The sequence below is a fragment of the Notechis scutatus genome, chromosome Z (assembly GCF_049901735.1).
Source record: "Notechis scutatus isolate UNSWTSFEM ecotype Mainland chromosome Z, rNotScu1.2, whole genome shotgun sequence".
Classification (NCBI taxonomy): Eukaryota; Metazoa; Chordata; class Lepidosauria; order Squamata; family Elapidae; genus Notechis; species Notechis scutatus.
Genome location: NC_142025.1, coordinates 132418216 through 132436678, shown reverse-complemented (window position 1 = coordinate 132436678; position 18463 = coordinate 132418216). Strand labels below are relative to the sequence as shown.

The 18463-nt window shown below is 39.6% G+C and overlaps 3 protein-coding genes across 3 annotated transcripts in view; 1 reads left to right on the top strand and 2 right to left on the bottom strand.

Annotated features, from left to right (window-relative positions):
* ITGAL (integrin subunit alpha L) overlaps positions 1-5309 on the top strand; it is an 85063-nt gene extending 79754 nt beyond the window's left edge. The window contains exon 30 of the mRNA XM_026682273.2: positions 4081-5309. Within this exon, the coding sequence (XP_026538058.1) occupies positions 4081-4257 (177 nt within the window). The 3' untranslated portion in view covers positions 4258-5309. The remainder of the gene's footprint in view (positions 1-4080) is intronic.
* Positions 5310-5438: 129 nt separating this feature from the next.
* Positions 5439-18463, bottom strand: part of LOC113421690 (uncharacterized) — a 28931-nt gene continuing 15906 nt past the window's right edge. The window contains exons 7-9 of the mRNA XM_087947444.1: positions 10501-10597; positions 9954-10058; positions 5439-8839 (exon numbers count right to left, since the gene is read on the bottom strand). Of these exons, the coding sequence (XP_087803570.1) occupies positions 6855-8839; positions 9954-10058; positions 10501-10597 (2187 nt within the window). The 3' untranslated portion in view covers positions 5439-6854. The remainder of the gene's footprint in view (positions 8840-9953; positions 10059-10500; positions 10598-18463) is intronic.
* On the bottom strand, positions 16012-17096 carry LOC113421721 (BLOC-1-related complex subunit 6). The gene has a single exon (XM_026682274.2). It carries the CDS (start codon positions 16858-16860, stop codon positions 16156-16158), a length of 705 nt encoding a protein of 234 aa, XP_026538059.1. The 5' UTR covers positions 16861-17096; the 3' UTR covers positions 16012-16155.

Below are 18463 nucleotides of genomic sequence, written 5' to 3'. Positions count from 1 at the left end.
GTTCTCATGTTGTTTCTTATCTGTCTTTTGGGCAAGAAACCATTTTGGTCAATGTGTATAAACTCATTCAGGAAACTTTTCAATTGTTCAGATATTATTGATGTGAATATTTTATAATCAGTATTCAGTAGGGAAATGGGCCTATAATTTTTAATTAATGTTCTATCAGCCTCTTCTTTCAGGATCAATGTGATGTTAGCTTTCATCCATGATGCTGGTATCTTCGCTGACATTAGGACTGCATTGTATACCTCTAATAATGTTTGGCCTAGAGTATCTTGCAATTCTTTATATATTTCTGTCAGTAACCCATTGGTTTGGTAATTTTTTTGTTTTTTAATTGCCTCTATTATTTCTGGCATTTTTATGTCTTCATTTATCATAGCTTTATTTCTTCTGGGACTTTAGATAAATCGTCTTTTCCTAAGCATTGTAGTGCCTTTTCTTCTGTATAGCATTGTCGTTATATGGTTCCTTGTTAAAATCCTGAATTATGTACTTTTGCCCCTCGCTTTGATAACATATATTTCCATTTTCATCTTGCAATTTATTTATCCATTTTTTCTCTTTCTGTTTCTTCAGTTTATAAGCTAACCACCTCCCTGGCTTGTTTGCGTTCTCAAAAAAGTGTTGGTTCATTTCCCTTATGTGTTGTGCCAGATCTTCTTTTTCGAGGATGTTCAATTTATGTTTGGTTAAATCCATTTGCTGTTTTAGGTTTCCTTTTTGTGGTTCCTTTTGTAACTCTGCTTCGAGTGTTCTGTATTCTAAATCTTTCTGTCATTGCTTCTTCCTTTTGTTTTCCTTTGCCATATAGGATATGGCAACTCCCCTCATATATGCTTTCACTGTATCCCATAGATTTTGTAAGGATGTGTCTTCTTTCTTGCTTTCTTTAAAAAAGAATCCCACTTATTTTTCCACCATCTGTCTAAATTTTTGTCCTTTTAGGATCAATCAGTTTAGAGTCAATATTATACTTTTCTTTTGTCCTTTCCAACTAATTCTCATTGGGTTATGATCTGCCCAGAGGTTTGTATCTAGTTCTACTTCGTTTATTTCAGAGTTTAGTTCCATTGACATCCATACCATGTCAATTCTAGATCAGGATTGGTGTCTGTTAGAATAGTATGTATATTGATTCCTCCCCTGGTTCCTCTCTCTCCATGTATCCTGTATATTTAACTCTTCTACCATTTTGAAAAAGGTTCTAGGTAGTATTCTTCTAATTCCCTTCCTTATTTTGTTACTTTTGTAATTATTTTTTTATCTATTATTGCATTAAAATCTCATAAAATGCAAAGATTGTCACACTCTATGTCACAAATAATGTTAAGTAATTTTTTGTAGAATTATTCTTGTACCCTATTTGGTGCATAATTTTTGACTAATAAAACCCATTTCCATTTAGTATTATTTCCACAATCAGAATCCTTCCCTCCTCAAATTTGCTTAGCCTGAATTGTTTCCTTGGTATATAATAGCACTACCCCTCTCTTCCTTTGTTGTGATAATGATACAAATAATTTCCCCAATTTGGGGTATTCCAGTAATTGTTTATGTTGTTCTTTTATATGAACTTCTTGTAGTACTATATCTAAATTCAATCTTTGTAGTTTGAGTTTTCTTCCTTTTCAAGGAGGAATTCAGTCTATTAATATTCAGTGATAGGATCTTAAACTCTCTTGCATTTCTCCACCTATATCTAGGTCTTATACTCCTTGTTGTTCTAAGCTCTCTCAGTTCCTTGAATCTTTTCTCATTGCTCTCTGGTCTTTCTTCTTTCTCTTTTTCCCTCTCCTTTAGTGTAATTCCTTTTCTTCCATAGCACGTATTCTTTGGTCCCTTTCTTTTATTACTTCCCTCTCTTCTGCTTACTCTTCATTTCTGAAGTGTTGATTATAAAATTCCTCCGCTTTTTCCAGTGTATCCACTCTATATCTCTTTTCTTGCCATGAGACTAGAATACCTTCAGGAGTCAGCCATCTAAAATTGATGTTATATTTGGTCAACAATGATGTTAAAAATTGATATGGCCTTTGCAACTCTCTGATTCTTCTTGGAATCTGTTTGAGAACTACCAGTTGCTATCCATTGTACTCTATTGGTTCATCTCTTGTCCTATGAAGCACTTTGTCTCGAATAGATTTCTTCACAAATCTAACGTGCATGCACCTCCTTTGGAAGATTGTGCCTCCTCGCATAGTTCGTATGAATTCTGTACATCTCATCTATTTCTGTCAGCATTTCGTCCTTCTCTGTTCCTAGTGCCTTTGCTATTACCTCTGCCATGTTATCTGGTAAATCTTCTCCATTTTCTTCTCATGTTCTGGAATCGCAAGTAGTGTGCTGCTTTATCAGATTCCAGAATTACTGTGGTTTCTAATTCCTTATTTGTCTGGATTAATTTATCTTTTATTTCATCTACTCTTTTTTCTTCTTTGTCCATTCTCTCTTCTCTCTTCTGTAATTTCTGTACATTTTTGGTAATCTGTTGTTGAAAACTTTCAAATTTTTGGTCCATCTTTTGCATTTTTTCTTTGAGTTTTCCTGTGTTGTTTCTTACCTCTCCTATCGCTTCCTTCATTTCATTGTGGTTCCTGGTCATAGCTTCCTGCATTGATTGTAGCATAGCCTGCAGATCTTTAAATTAATTTGACCTTTCTCTTTGCATCATATCTTCTATTGACCTCTGGTTGGACAGGCTGGAGGTAGGCAACAATGCCTGGCTGGTTGGTTTCCTCCCTTTCCCAATCTTAGTTAGATTCGTAGTGCTTTAACAATTTTTGCACAAGATTATTTTTCCTCCAACACTCCCACCTTTTTTTTACATGTATATAACCTTCCATTGCTCAATCACAATTGAGCTGTCAATATTAACCAAAATATGTCAATCTAATCTCACTTCAATCTTCTCTTTAAACCACTTCTTTTGTTGTCTATATTGTCCTAATACTTAGCGGGATAGATTAAGAGTAATAATAATAATAAATATAATAGTACTAATAATACTAGTGATTTCAATCCTAGTAATAACAATAACAATAGTAATAATCACAATAATGGCACTAGCACAATAACAGTAATAGCATTACTAATAGAAATATTATTAACAATAATAACAATAATAATGATACTGATAGTAGCACCAATAGTTCCTGATAAGGAAATCACCTGAACTTTGATCACATGACTATGAGGATCCTGCAATGATAATTAAGTTGAAAAATGATCATAAGTCATTCACTCAGTGCTGTAGTAACTTTGAATGGTCACTAAATGGCTTTCTGTAAAGGGCTAACTGTATTTCTGTTTGTAGAACTTTTTTTTAAAAAAAATTTCGTTTGCAACATACAACATAAATTCCATTTCTAACAATCTTTCTGTGAGATAGCTTATGTATAACTGTTTACCTCACAAATGTTGCACAGATTGTTGGCATGAACTGTCAAACTATTTAGATCTTTTAGATTTTTAATTAAAGAGTATTAAAGCACTTCCAATAAACAAATAAGCAAGCAAACTACCAATAAATAAATAAGCAAATCTAGACCAAAAGGATTTGTCTGGTCCTTTAACATATGTACATAACTGGAAAGAAAATGTCATCTGATAAACTATGAACAATATTTAATGTTCATCATCCTATATTAAAAATTGAGGCTGTAAAAATGGAAGTTGTCTGGAAGGCAGGACATGCCTCTATTTATTTATTTGTTTCTTGCCTTTATTATTTTTACAAATAATTATAAGCAGTGAAGGTATTTATTTGTATCCCATTTTTATTATTTTTACGAATAATTCAAGGTGGCGAACACATTCAATACACCTTCCTCCTTCTATCCTGCCCCCCTCCCCCAATAACTCTGTGAGGTAACTTGGGCTAAGAAAAAGGGATTGGCCCAAAATCACCGAGCTGGCTTTCCTGGTTAAGGCAAGACTAGAATTCACGGTCTCCTACTTTCTTAGCCTGGTGTGTAACTATTAGATCAAACTGGCTCTCCTTATCAATTCAAAACTGAGGCTGGGTCTCCCTACCTAATTACTGCTTGTAATGGCTTTTCTTACTTTGCATTACAGTGTGGATTCTTCAAACGGAATTATAAACAGAAGATAGAACTTGAAGAACATGAGAATGCTGTACAAGCAGCTGACAATCTAGAAGATGGTGCAGAGAAAGAAGGTGCTAAGACCGAGAAAGAGAACCCAAGCAAACTCCTTACAGAACCATTGAATTCAGAAAATGAGACCCAATGATCGAATAATGTTTCTCTCCAGAGACTATAGCTATTTGTTATTAAATGTTCAGTGTGTGCGGAGGAGGAGTATTGGGGGGGGGGGGGAAGTGGGAGCCAGGTGACTGTGATGCTGGTAATGAAGACTTCCTTTTTCCTTTCAGAAACTAAAAAAGCTATTGTTGAATTTATTTCAAGTGCTTCTACTGGCCATCTTAGAAAAAAAGTGATAATATGTGTTTACCGAGGCAGATGGCAGGTACACATGATGAGAGGACCAGAACAAGATGCAGGCAGGCAAATGTGTTTGTCTGTTTTCTCTACTAGTCCCTTGATCTGAGACAAATCTGCTGTTTTGTGTGCGTACTGTCGTGAGATTATTTTCTAGAGAATATAGATTTTTGGATTTTGGCCTTTGTTTGTCTTATCAGTTGCACAGTAGAAATGGGTAAGACTTAAAAGGGGAATTGTCTGAATTCTACCTACCCCACTTGGCAAGGGATGAAAGAAACTCTCTGGAATTCTGGACAGTAAGTACCAACAGACAGTTAGAGAAGTAAATGTCAAGCTCCAAAACCAAGAAAGATGTGCTGAGTTACTCCAAAGCATTTCCTTTATTATTCCTCATCTATGGACAGTGTGTGGAAATCTTGCCACACTAAAGCAAACTACTAGCATCAATAAAGATATACTCCAAGTTGCTACCTTCAGCCTCTTCCTCCCAATCGAACTATCTAAACTTTGCTGTCTCTCGGTCCTCTGGAATGCAGTCCCTCCCACCTCAGAATCCAGACTACATTCCACCACATTAATTCCCCTTGGAGATTACAAGGGCCAAATCCAACCACCAGTTATCACTTCAGCTTTCTTACCAGAGTCTAAAATCCTTATTTTAGCAATTCTCAAATGAATGGGAGGAGAAAAGACAGAATGGCTTGAACCCTGGTCAGGAGCTTCACCATCTTAGGCACCATTATCGCCCTGCAGGATGTCTCTAAATACTCTTAATTTGATTTATATTTCTTCCCATGTTTAATATGAAAGGAAACATAATAAGGGATGGGAACCTCCACCCCCAAACATAGAAACAAAAAACAAGAAGGGTAACAAATGACAATCTGTTGCTGGCTAAGCCCTTGGAAATAGTAAAGCATTCTGCCATCAGAAAATTTGGAGAACAGAATCTGTAAGGATCCAATTAAAAAAAAAAGGCAGTGTGTGTCATCAAACTTATATGGCTTTCAAACTCTGGCATTGTTTGAACTTTCTATTGATCACTTTTGCATTTATTTTTAATCTGTTAAAATATTTTTGGGAAATTTTTTTGAATTTCTACTTTCCTCACCATATTACAGTAAGGGCTTTCTTAAATATGTAATTTGGTAATGTATTTGCTATAATGTAACTTTTTCCGAAAATCTTTAACAGTTATGTGAAAAAGTAAAATTACAATAGTTAATAATTTCATAGTCGGTGGCCAAAATAAATGTCTTAGATAATTTTTACCTTAATAAATGAAATCTATTTTGCAGAACCAAAAAAAGTTCACATATCCAGAATTTCCATATATCACAAATCACTAATGAATTTCCCTTAACTTTGAAAAGAGGTTAGCTGTGTTGCTTCTTTTTTGGGGTGGGGGGTGGGGGGAAATTAAGCTTAAGCATTCAGTGTATATACATATGCAAGTTATATGCAAGCGTCTTGGAATTGATTTAAAATATGCTGAGTAATAATCCTGGCTCAATTTAAAAGAATGCAGGGTGCTTGAGTGGAATCAAAAAGAGCATTTATTAGTTCAGCAGAGGGAGACACAGAAAAGAGAGAAGGATTAGAACGTTACAAAAATAACTATAGTTGGGAGAGATTCAGAGCATGCAACAGCGGTTTCAAAAGCTGTTCTAGTTAAATATTGGAGTCTTACAGTGTTCCCACATTCTGCTGGGTTCCTAAGTAACAATTATGAAAATAAAACATCTGTATTATCTTTTTTTGTCCCCCCACCCCATCCCAACTTCCTAAGTCAATTATTTCAAAGTTTATAGACTGAATTGAAGGAAAATTTCTCCCAAATCAACTCCTGGAATCCAGCAAGAATTGCCACTGTAAGGAAAGGCACCCACTTATTTATAAAAAAGGCATCTTACCTTGGAAGTGTTGTGAAACTTTTTTTAAAACAAAACTTGGGCTGGATTGTGAAGTATAATACAGCATGTACATAGGTCGTGTAACGTTTAAAAATGGACTGACTAAAATCACCCTTTGGAATTATTTTGATCAGCAAACGGCACAAGGCTTGGAATGATACAGGCAGCCGGATCATACAGCTTGACCATAAGGCAGCCACCACACAGCGCTCTGTAGCACAGGCATGCAGGGACTGGAGTGAGGGACATATTCAAGTGGAGAGTAGACACCATAGAGTACCCTACAAATATAAATACAACTATATTTGTTGCAGAAGGATACGACCGCTTTGCATCAAGGTATGATTCTGCTGTTTGACCTCGATAAGTTTTGATGACTTGCTGGTTTGAGCTATTATAAGAGTGTTGTAGGCATTCTACTCTCTTCAACTATAACCCAGTCAATAATTTGAATTCCTTAAGCTCCTCAGCTTCAGCAGAGTGACTCAGTCTCTGACTTTTGTCTTGTTCTCTCCAAGCTGTCCTCCCCACCTCTTAGCCAACTGTGCTTCTCACTATCATCTTCGCTGTCCTGCCATTCCTGTTCCTCAATCAATTTTCCCTGCCTTAAATTATCTAAAGTATTCTCCCATTCTTCCCTTATGCTTTCGCCTCTATCATCCTGCCAGTCGTGCTTTGTGATCTTGTCCTGACCTTTTCCCCTGATATTTGAATTACTATCACCTTGTACGTATTCTAATACACTTTCACCATCTTCTTCATCATGACACTCTAGCCTGATACTCAGATTGTCATCCTGGAAGCTCTCCTCCACCCTCCTGTAATCGTCATCCTCCTCCTCCTCTTCCTCCTCCTCCTGACATTCCAGCCTCATGCTTTCAATACAATCCCCTTGTGATCCCCGTTCCAGTTGTTCACCCTCATCGTCCTGCCACTCTGTCCTCATGGAGGATTCCACACCATCTTTCCAGGTCTGCCTCATGCTTTCTCTGCCATCATCCTGCAACTGTTGCTCCAGACCTTCATCATCATCCTGCCACTCCACCCTCATGGCCTCATCCCCGTCATCCTCCCATTCCTGCCTTGTGGCCTCATCCCCAACACCCTGCCATTCTGGCTCCATAATCCCTATTCCGTTCCCCTGCCACAGGCTATGTGCTTCCCCTCCCACTCCCTGGTCCCCAACCTCTTCCATCCCAGCTGTTTCCCAACCTTCCATCAAAGTCAATGTCTCCCCTCTCCTCACATGGGCTCGCCGATGCTGAGAAAGTGCTGATTTCTGTCCAAACCCTCTTCCACAATAGGGGCATCGAAAGGGCTTCTCACCAGTATGAGTTGCTTGATGCTGAAGGAGAGCAGAACTACGCACAAAGCCTTTCCCACAGTCTCCACATGAGTAGGGCTTTTGCCCTGCATGAATACGCTGGTGTATATGGTAAGTGGAGCTGACACTGAAACTCTTCCCACACTGGCTACAGCAGTAGGGTCGTTCACCGGTGTGAGTTCGCTGGTGTTGCAAGAGTGCAGAGCTTACGCCAAAACCTTTCCCACACTCATCACATTTGAAGAGTTTCTGGCCTCGGTGTACCCGCTGATGCTGCTGGAGGTTGGAGCTCTGATTGAATCCTTTCCCACAGTCTGGACAGCGAAAGGGACGCTCGCTCATATGGATCCGCTGGTGTCGGATAAGATGGGAGCTCTCTGCAAAATGTTTCCCGCATTCAGGGCAGCCAAAAGGCCGCTCTCCGGTATGAGCGCGGAGGTGACGGACCAAATCAGCCCGGAGACGGAAAGTTTTGGTACACTCCCCACAGGAAAATGGACGTTCCCCAGAATGGAAGCGTTTGTGTTGGGTAACCTTTGAGCTCTGAGAAAAGCATTTTCCACAGATGGAGCAGACGTAAGGCTTCTCCCCGGTGTGGATCCGCTTGTGCTGAATGAGATCAGAACTATGGCTGAAGCTCCGCCCACACTCTGGACAGGTGAAGGGTCGTTCGCCTGTATGTGTCCGCTGGTGGATGATGAGATTGGAACTCTGGGAGAAGCCCTTGCCGCAATGTGTGCACCGGTATGGCTTCTCACCTGTATGAGAACGCATATGCTGAACTAAGTGAGAGTCTTGTCGATAACTTTTGTCACAATGGGGGCATCTGTATGGTTTCTCACCTGTATGGACGCGACGGTGACGGATTAGGTGGGAGCTGTTACTAAAGCTCTTCCCACAGTCAGGACAAATTGTAGCTTTGAGCATTTTGTCGTTGTCAGAAAAATTATCTGTAGATTCCTGTTCCAGAGATATGATAGATTCACCGTTACAGACCTCATGCTGCGTGCTTTCCATCTGATGATATGCTATTCCTTTCACTGGGGAGTTTCTATGTTGCATTTGTTGGTCTTCTTTCTGTTTGTTCTGTGATTCTGCTTCCTCTTCTTTGTTTTCATGTGTCATTTCAATACCTACAGTCAGAAGTTATATTACCAGTTTAATCTCATTCTATCCAAATAAATTTGAGCTTTTTACTGTATGTTAATTTTGGAAAGCAGATTATATCTTAAAATAATTGATGGCAAACTCAAAGGATTTTTGCAAAATTAAGTTCACTCCTGATTTACACTGCTTTAAACCCACACTAGGTAAGAGAATGCGTAGAGGTTAATTTAGATATCAGAAGTTTATTTAACTGACTTTCCCATTTAAGTTATGAAGATTGTATATAAATTTTCTTGGATCTTTGTAAAACATAGAAATGTTTAAAAATGTAAATATATTGTCCATCCATATCTAGAAGAATCTCTATAAGATTTGAAATGAAGTAGAATTTAGCTCTGAAACATAGTGCAAAAATATAGGAAACAATTTCAGGATAGAATTTCATTTTCATTCTTATTAACAGCATTCTTATTATGCTAACAATTATCATATTTGTTAGTGAGACAAAACCAGCAAAATTTGTTTCCTGTACTTTGCAATGAAACAAAGAAAGAGTTTCTTTAAATGGTATACTAAGTGTCTGGAATTTCTCCCATAAAGTGCATAGAGATTTAATATTTGAAGCCTCAAAGAAAGAGATAACTGTAAAGTAACTTTGGCTGTGAATCACAAGTTGGGGTGGGGGAAGCATGTATTTATTTATTAAAGCTCTATGATACTCTTGAGGTTTTCTAAGACAGCAGAGTAAAATCAAACTACATTCGAAAAGAACAGAAAACGAGCACAAACACACACACACATTCATTTAATGTAATAAAAGCAGCAGTCCCAATAAAATATCTTTAAGCAGCAATATATTAAAAGCAAATATAATGATTTAAACTTAGAAGTACATTTACACTTAAAAGTATAAAAAACTAACTCAAATCTTGTTATCGGAATCCAAGATCTATGCCAACATTCTTCTATGGTAAATCTGAGTTAAAGGTTTTTGCCCAATATAAATATATTTTTAAAAAGCTATTAAGAAATTGTGACTAGGCTAGGGACAGTTAATACTGTAAAGCAAAAATGATATTTAAAATAAGAATTACAAGTCACAGCACACGCTTACTGACATATGTTCAATTTATTCCTCACCTCTTAATGTTTCTCTTCCACTACAGTCCTGGAAGTCCAGAACATAGGCTTGTTTTCCACTTTCCATGTGGGAAAACTGCAAGTTAGCTCCTAGGAATTCTGATTCTGGGGAGGAAAAACCAAATTTCTTTAATATGGTGAATGCAGATGTCTGTGAAATTCTGTCTCGAAAAAGAAAAATGTAAGTCTCCAGAGTCCCCAAAATGATTCTCTCCCTCCCTCCCACAGGCACATATTTGCTAAAGTTTCTTCATGCCCTCAAATTCCCTTACAGAATAGATATATTTCACAAATCCCAACCCTTCAAAACAAAACTTCTATTCATTACACAACTGCATTTCTCCTCCATCCGATAGGATAGATCGAATCTAGCATAATATATATTTGTTAGAAAAATGTATTTACCAAATCACTTATTTTTTAATTTCAAAGCCATCCCCCTAACAAACGAAGGCTATTTCGACAATTGAAAAAAATACAGCGAATGAGATGGACTGGAGCTTTAGCTTCTCCCACCCCAATTTGCTGTCATTAACAATTTCCTGACCAGATTGTTCTTTTGATTCCCACATGTTCACCAGCCCTTTCATCTTCTCTTCAGGCTGTCCAGAGAGATACTGGTAGCGCAGCCATGTCAAACCTTGTTACTTGGTTGTGCTCTCCCCCCACCCAACTGGCTTTGTTTTCATTAAGAGTGGACACAGGGAGGCATCTAGGTGCCTAGCTATAGAGATCCGCTTGGAACAGGAAGGTCCCTTCATGATTAAGACCCTTCTCCAACCATACTTCCTTCTGGGTCCTTTCTAGGCATCAGAAATCTTGCCCGCTCTACTGTTTTAACTCAGTCGGCTCCCCGCGGGCCGTTTGCGCGCGACCCTCTTTTTAAGAAAAAACGGCTTTATTCCTCCGCAGCCTTACACAAGTCCTTTATTTCAAAGTTATCGGCTTCTTTTTGAGGTGGCAGCCAAAGAAGCCAATGCAATCAATTCTAAACTGCATTAACAGAGGGACTGAATCAAGATCACGTAGGGTCATAATACCACTCTTATAAAGCTTCAGCAAGACCACAGCTAGAATACTGCATCGTTTTGATCGCCACATTATTTAGAAGAAGAAAAAATGTCGAGACTCTAGAAAGAGTGCAGAGAAAAGCAACAAAGATGATGAGGCAGCTGGAGGCTAAAACATATGAAGAATGGTTGCAGGAACTGGGCACGGCTAGTGTGAAGAGAAGGAGTAGGGGTGACATGATAGCAATGTTCCAATGTTTGAGTGGCTGTCAGAGAAAGGAGGGGGTCAAGCTATTTTCCAAAGCATCCGGCTTGCCTTCAGAGGTCGTGGGTGCTTCATCATTGAAGATTTTTAAGAGAAGACTGCACAGCCACCTATATGAAATGGTATAGGTATGGGGTCTCCTGCTCGAGCAAGGGGTTGGACTAGAAAAACCAGGGTCTCCAACCTTGGCAAGTTTAAGACTTGTGGACTTCAACTCCCAGAGTTCCTCAGCCAGCTTTGCTCTGGGAGTTGAAGTCCACAAGTCTTAAAGTTGCCAAGGTTGGAGACCCCTGGACTAGATGACCTGTAAGGTCCCTTCCAACTCTGTTATTCTATATTTCCTTTTCATGCCCACCCAATATGCCTCTTAGGTCTCATGGACATTAATTCAGTATTACTGCTGTTGCAAACAACAGTATTTATATAGTATTCAAAAAAGGATTTAGAAACAAAACACTGTTCCTCTGTGTTTTTCTCAGTTATCCTTCTTTGCAGAATGACATTTCTTTAAATGAAAGGCAAGGAAGGATTATTGAGGAAAACACAGTCAAAGCAGAATGTATTAAAATAATTCCCTTTTTTTCTGGCAGATCTTGAATGCATCATTAACACTCATTATGTACATTCATGATCTATGTATGAGACAGAAACCTGAATTTGGGTTAACAGAATGGCCTTAAAAGCCAAGTGCCTTTCGCCAGAAAGACTTAGTACAGTTGAATTTTGCTCCTTCTTGCCATAACTGTTGAGTGAATCACTACAGTTGTTAAGTGAATTTGCATATGATACAACAGTAGTGGCTGCTTTCATGGTGTAGAGACAATAACTTGGTTCTCAACACCAATAAGACTAAGGAGCTTATAGTGGACTATAGAAGGAATAGATCAGACATCCAGCCCTTGCTTATCAATGGAGACAGAGTGGAGCAAGTGGCCAGTTTTAAGTTTCTGGGTGTTACCATAAAGAGGACCTGACCTGGGGTGCCCACATTGCAGCACTGGTCAAAAGGGCCCAGCAGAGATTATACTACCTGAGACTTATCAGAAAACAACTGAATGAAAAACTGCTGGTGACCTTCTACCGATGTACCATAGAGAGTATCTTAACTTACTGCACCTCTGCATAGTTTGCCAATTGCACAAGGGGCAGATAGGACAGTGCTCCAGAAGGTTAACGTCATTGCCCAGGGGATCATTAGTTGTCTTCTCCCCTCTTTGGAAGAGCTTTATGCTCCCATTGCCTTAAGAAAGTTCAAAACATTCTCAAAGAGCCATCTCATCCTGGGCACCCTTTCTTTGAACTATTACCATCTGGCAGATGGTACAGGATAATAAAAACAAGGACAAATAGGCTTCTGAAAAACAGCTTCTATCCCAGGGCATCTCTATCTCTGTTGAATTCTACTGCATAGTGCAATATTAATGCAATATCACATGACCATGGAAATGCTGTAATGGTCATAAGGGTGAAAAGCAGTCATAAGTCAGTTTTCAATGCCATCATAGCTTTGAATGGTTACTAAAAGAATGGTTGTAAGTCAAGGATAACCTGTATAGATGGAAGACTCAATTGTTTGTGGTTGGGAAATTTTCTGGGTTCAGAAGCCTTGACCTACAATGCCTAAGTTGTGCCATGGTTGGGCATTTTGACAAGCACAGGTGGGAGTTTCAGGCATACCTATTTCTGCAGATACCTAGGTTTATCATCTATGAATGATTGCACTTTCTTCCTTTGGAGAGGATGATTGGTGCTCCTTTCTTCCTTTTTGTTCCACTCTGGGTTTATCTTTTTTCCTCATCCTTGTTCATTTTATTCTGTTTTTGTGTTTTTTAATGGTGGTTTCTTTTTAGCTGTTTTAAGAACTATAAATTACCCAGAGTCACTAAGAGACAAGAGGCATATAAATTGAACAAATTATTACAGTTGGTATCACCATCAACCAAATGTTTAGATAGGATTACATTTAGATGGTATTTTTCTGGGATAGGCAGAAATTGTTTAATAATATTAAAGATATTATTATTATTAGGATTGGTTGCACAGTCAGCCAAATGTTTACAGACTGGATTTGGCATTTTTAGCCACCTATACAGTCTTCCCAAGAACCTTAGATAGGCAGATGTTGATGTTGAAAATGTTAAATGTATTATCACAGGACTTTACAGTTCCAAGTAACGCTGCCTTTTGCAATTGACTGATCTTGCCAATGTCAACAGTATTCAAGTGGTGCTCCAAATATTTTGGAATTGGAAATTTATCCTTGTAAGCTGCCGGACTCACTGAGTGAAATTGGGCAACTGTATACATTTTCTAATAAATAAATTGCACTTAAGATGCCTATTACTACTAGTAGTACTACTGCTGTTGCTACTGTTACTCAAATAATCTCAACAAAATCTAAAATCATTAGATGTCCACTGAAAGACATTTAGGGGGAGTCTTCATCCAATATTGCATCCAGTTTTGGTTGCCACAATGTAAAAAAGATGTGGAGACTCTAGAAATAGAGTGCAGAGAAGAGCAACAAAGATGATTAGGGGACTGGAGGCTAAAACATATGAATAACGGTTGTGGGTATGCCTAGTTTGATGAAAAGAAAACTAGGAGTGATATGATAGCAGTGTTCCAATATCTCAGGGGTTGCCAGAAAGAAGAGGGGATCAAGCTATTCTCCAAAGTACCTGAGGGCAGGATAAGAAGCAGTGGGTGGAAACTAATCAAGGAAAGAAGCAATCTAAAACTAAGAAGAAATTTCCTGACAGTTAGAATAATTAGTGTTAGAACAATTAATTAGAACAAATAATCATTAATCACTTGCCTCCAGAAGTTGTGAATGCTTCAACACTGGAAATTTTAAAGAAGATGTTGGATAACCATTTATCTGAAGTGGTGTAAGGTTTCCTGCCTAAGCAGGAGGTTGGACTAGAAGACCTCCAAGGTCCCTTCCAACTCTGTTATTCTATTCTAGTCAGGAGAGAGCTATTTTGGCAGCTACACTTAGGCTTTTGAATTCCTTTCCATGGGAGGTTCATTTTTAAATTTCCACTTTGACTATGGTACAGATAGTCCTCAATCTACAACCATTTGTTTAGTGACCACTTGACCTTACAACAGCACTGAAAGAAGTGATATGACCATTTTTCACACTTACAACCATTGCAGCATCCCTGGAGTCACGTGATCAAAATCCACATGCTTGGCAACTGGCATCTATTTATGAAAGTTGCAGTGTCCCAAGGTCATGTGACATTATATCAGTATTATTTGCTGCCCACAGTAGCCCCTTGGTGAGATGGGTGGCAAATAAATGTAACAAATAAATAAAAATGTCATTGGTGATTAATTCTAGCAGCCACTTACAGCCTTTGCCCCCTCTTTTAAACCCACCTGTGTACAATCCAGCACAAACCAGTGGTGCAAAACAGCGAGTGCCTCCGTATTGATGAAAAAAAACCCCATAAATTGCAAGTGAACATAGACAGAATTGTTTGATAATTGATACAACAAAAATAGTTCTTTTCTCAGTTGCTTCTGCTCCCCGCCTTCCCCCCCCCCATTTCCTCTGCCTAAATAGTATATTCTGGATTTTATGGGGAAACAGTATGCCCTGTTTATCGAATAAAGAATAGAATAGGAAAGTTGGAAAGGGTTTTTATAGGTCATCTAGTCCAACCCCTGCTCAAGCAGGAGATGTCATTTACGTAAAGCATAAAGCGTAATTCAGACTCACTGGGTTCCTGAAATGTTTTCCGTTATTTTATTGGGCTCCCGCCAAAATAACCGCACACCTTTCTTGCACTTTAGTGAAAACTTTACTACAGATCGCGGACTTTCGCCTTTCCCCGGGGCGCCGCGGGGGAGATGAAGGGGGCGCGAGAGAGACGTCCAACGGCTGAAGGCGCGCCTTCGCCTTTAACTCCGCCCCCTTCTAAGGTAGCTCTATAAATAGCCCTCGGGAGGCACGTGCCTTCTTCGGCTTATTACTCACCGGTGAGGGTGTTAGTTTTCTTCTGTTTCGTGTTTCATAAAAGAGGCGGATTTAACGCCGACCACCCCCCGGCCCCGTTGCCTTCCCTCATCCAATTCATTTGTTCGATTTCTGCTCTCCTGCGCCTTAATATAAGTGTGATACATAGGGCTTTATTTAAGATTGCGATTTCTAGATCTCTACGTTGCTCAGTTCTGGAGGAAAAAAAATATTTACCATAATGGCCCACACACTTTGGATAGTCAAAAGGCACTCCCTTTGGGGTAATATAAATTTAATAAACATGGTTACTAAGAGTTGAACCCCCAACTGATGGTCAGTTCCAAAATGACTCACAGCAGCTTACAAATGATAAATATTTGCATCCTGTCTTTATTATTTTTGCAAATAGTGCAGCAAGCATATCCAATGCATCTTCCTCCCATTTCCTCCAGCAACAAACTTGTGAGGTGGGTTGGGCCCAGAGAGTGACTGGCCTACAAGGTCTCTTGATAGACTTATTTGGTTCAGACTATAGTCTTATGATGAAAAAATAAGAGAATTGGTATAATATGAAAAAAGGGACTACAGGGATAGTTCCAGAGCTTTCATGCCTTGCATGTCATATTTTGACAGATAATGTTAAGCAGTGTTAACTACAAGAGACATGTAACGTGTGAAATTTTGTGGGGAAGAAACAGCCACAGAAATGGATAGAAGAATCCTGGTAATTATTAAGGTCCTCCAAAATTCTGGGTTAGGTTGGGAAAGGTTTAGTAAACACAAAAAAGAGCAAATATCACAACAGGAGACAAGTACAGTACTGTCATAATTTATTCCTCGAAATATTTCATTAAAAACACAAGTTTCCCTTTCAAATCCCAAATCCCAGGAAGTCCAATGCTCACCCTTTTTTATTTCCCACCATTCCACAAATTGATCCCTTCCAAAGAAGGGGTCCTATTTGCAGACTGCCTCAAAAATCTCCAGAGTCCTCTTAATCTCCCGGATCTGCTTAGCGAGGATGTGAACAGGTTGCATGGAGCGATCCAACTCCTCACACCTGGCCATCAGAGTGTACATCCCTTTGATGCTCATGTCCACGGATTCACCCAAACTGTCCACAGCATCTCGATAGGTCTGGATGTAGCCTACACTGAGTGCTGTCATATTCTGGATGGCGCTGTTCAAGGCTCTCAACATCTGGTCTACTCTCTGGGCCACATCTGTGGTCAGCCTTTCCAGATCCCGAAGGACCTGAGGATCCACTGGAGGGATGTCTGCAGTTTTGCCTCGGACAGAGTGTTGGGATGACATCGATGAGGAGGTGGGCTCTGTATCATCCAGACTGCCCCGAGAGCTCATCTTGATCTTCATTTGCAAGTTGTTGGCCACAAAATGTGTCAGATCTCCATCGTAGCTCACTGTTCCTTCCAATTCCAAGGCGCTCGATATAGTAGCCCTCCTTCCTTCTTGGTTCTTGGATGCCCCGTATACCTGGCTTATCCCATCCAAGCTGTGACTGTCCAACAGACGTCCTCCGGCCATGCTTTCCCTGGCTGCAACCCGCACCGGGTTCGGCAACCGCCTGGATTCTTCCCCGGCTACGGAATTAGACGAGGCGGCTTGGATGTGGACCTGGGCCATTATATGTTGTCCTTCCATCAGGCAATGCGGGAAGGAAGCCTAGGAACCCGGGGGAAGTACCGAAGCAAGGAAAGGAGGATGCAAGGCAAAGGCGGTGTGGAGTGTGGAGAGAAACGCAGAGAAAAGCCTCGAGGGGTTTCAGAGGAAAGAGTCCTCCGGAGACAGAAAGCACAAAACCGACTCGTTTTCCCCCATCGCCCGCATCTAAGCACGCACTGGAACCCCTTCCGCTTTTCGGGGGCGGAGATTGGTCCAGGAAGAGGCGGGGAAAAGAGCGGTTGTCAGTTTAAAGACCCACCAATGAAGGTGGAGAAATAGGACACTCTTTGACTGGGCTCCCTTGCTGCAGGAAAAGAACAGAATACACAAAATATCATCCTGGGCAAGGAGAGGGCAAGCGGAGCCTGAGATGGCACTAAAGGAGCAGAGGGATTTTCATTTCTGACCCTTCAATAAGATATTGTTGTAATGTGTATTTTTAAATTTTTTATTAAATTTATATGCTGCCCATCTCACCATCCAAAGCATCCCTGCACCTGAAGGCCAGACAAGAAATAGTGGATGGAAACTGATCAACGAGATTCAACCTGGAAATTAGGATGCATTTTCTGACAGTAAGAACAATCAACCAATGGAACAGATGTTGCCTTCAGAAGTTATGGGAGCTTCATCACTGGAAGCTTTCGAGAAGAGATTGGACTGCCATCTGTCAGAAATGGTGTACTAGGGTCTCCTGCTTTGGGGGGGGGGTTTGGACTAGATGACCTACAAGGTCCCTTCCAAATGTCAATGCTAAAAAGGTGAAGAGATGCAATAGAACCTCAACATTATAGTGGAAGGAAGGTGAATTCAATAAGATTTATTCTGAAGCAAGTGGTACAAAGTGTCTCTGAATTTTAGATTTAATCCACACTTTATTTAATTTTCTCCTTTCTTTTTTATCTGGACTAAGATTGAGATTTAATATGGCAGTTATTTTCAAGCAGAAGGAAGCAAATGCAGAATTGTGGTCCTGCCAGCTGAATCCACATCCTGCTCCTCTTCTGCATTTATCCCTGGTTGGCTTATCCTATCTTTTAATGATAAAGCTCTTGGCTGTATCAGAAAGGGAGGAACAGGTGGAGGATTGCTGGTCATGAAGATGTCCACCCTAAGAAAAGTGACAGCAACGAAGCAACAGACATGCCCAAGACTGTTTCCAATTTTACCTAAAAAGCTATACCAGGTGGCCATAAAGACAGAGACATGTACAAAATCAGATGTGTACAAATAGCTAAACACCTTTCCCCCTCTCCTGGCATGTCATGTCACTACTACCAAAGAATAATTATGCAGAAGCTAAAAAAAGGAAAATTATGATATGATTAATAGAATTTGCGTTATTTACTTTAGTGAGGTTCTTGTAACAAAGATTATTTCCACTGAGGCTTCTTTTACCTTTAAGTGAACTAATTAAAAGATCAGTTATATAATGAATTATTACTAGAGGCATGTATTTATTGTTCCTACTAGCCCAAAATATTATTTGCATTTGTATTATCTTGACACATCTTAATGAAGTGAAGTAACTACTTGTATAAATATCACCCAAGCATAGCCTGAGGCTTGTGCAGTGCAACCA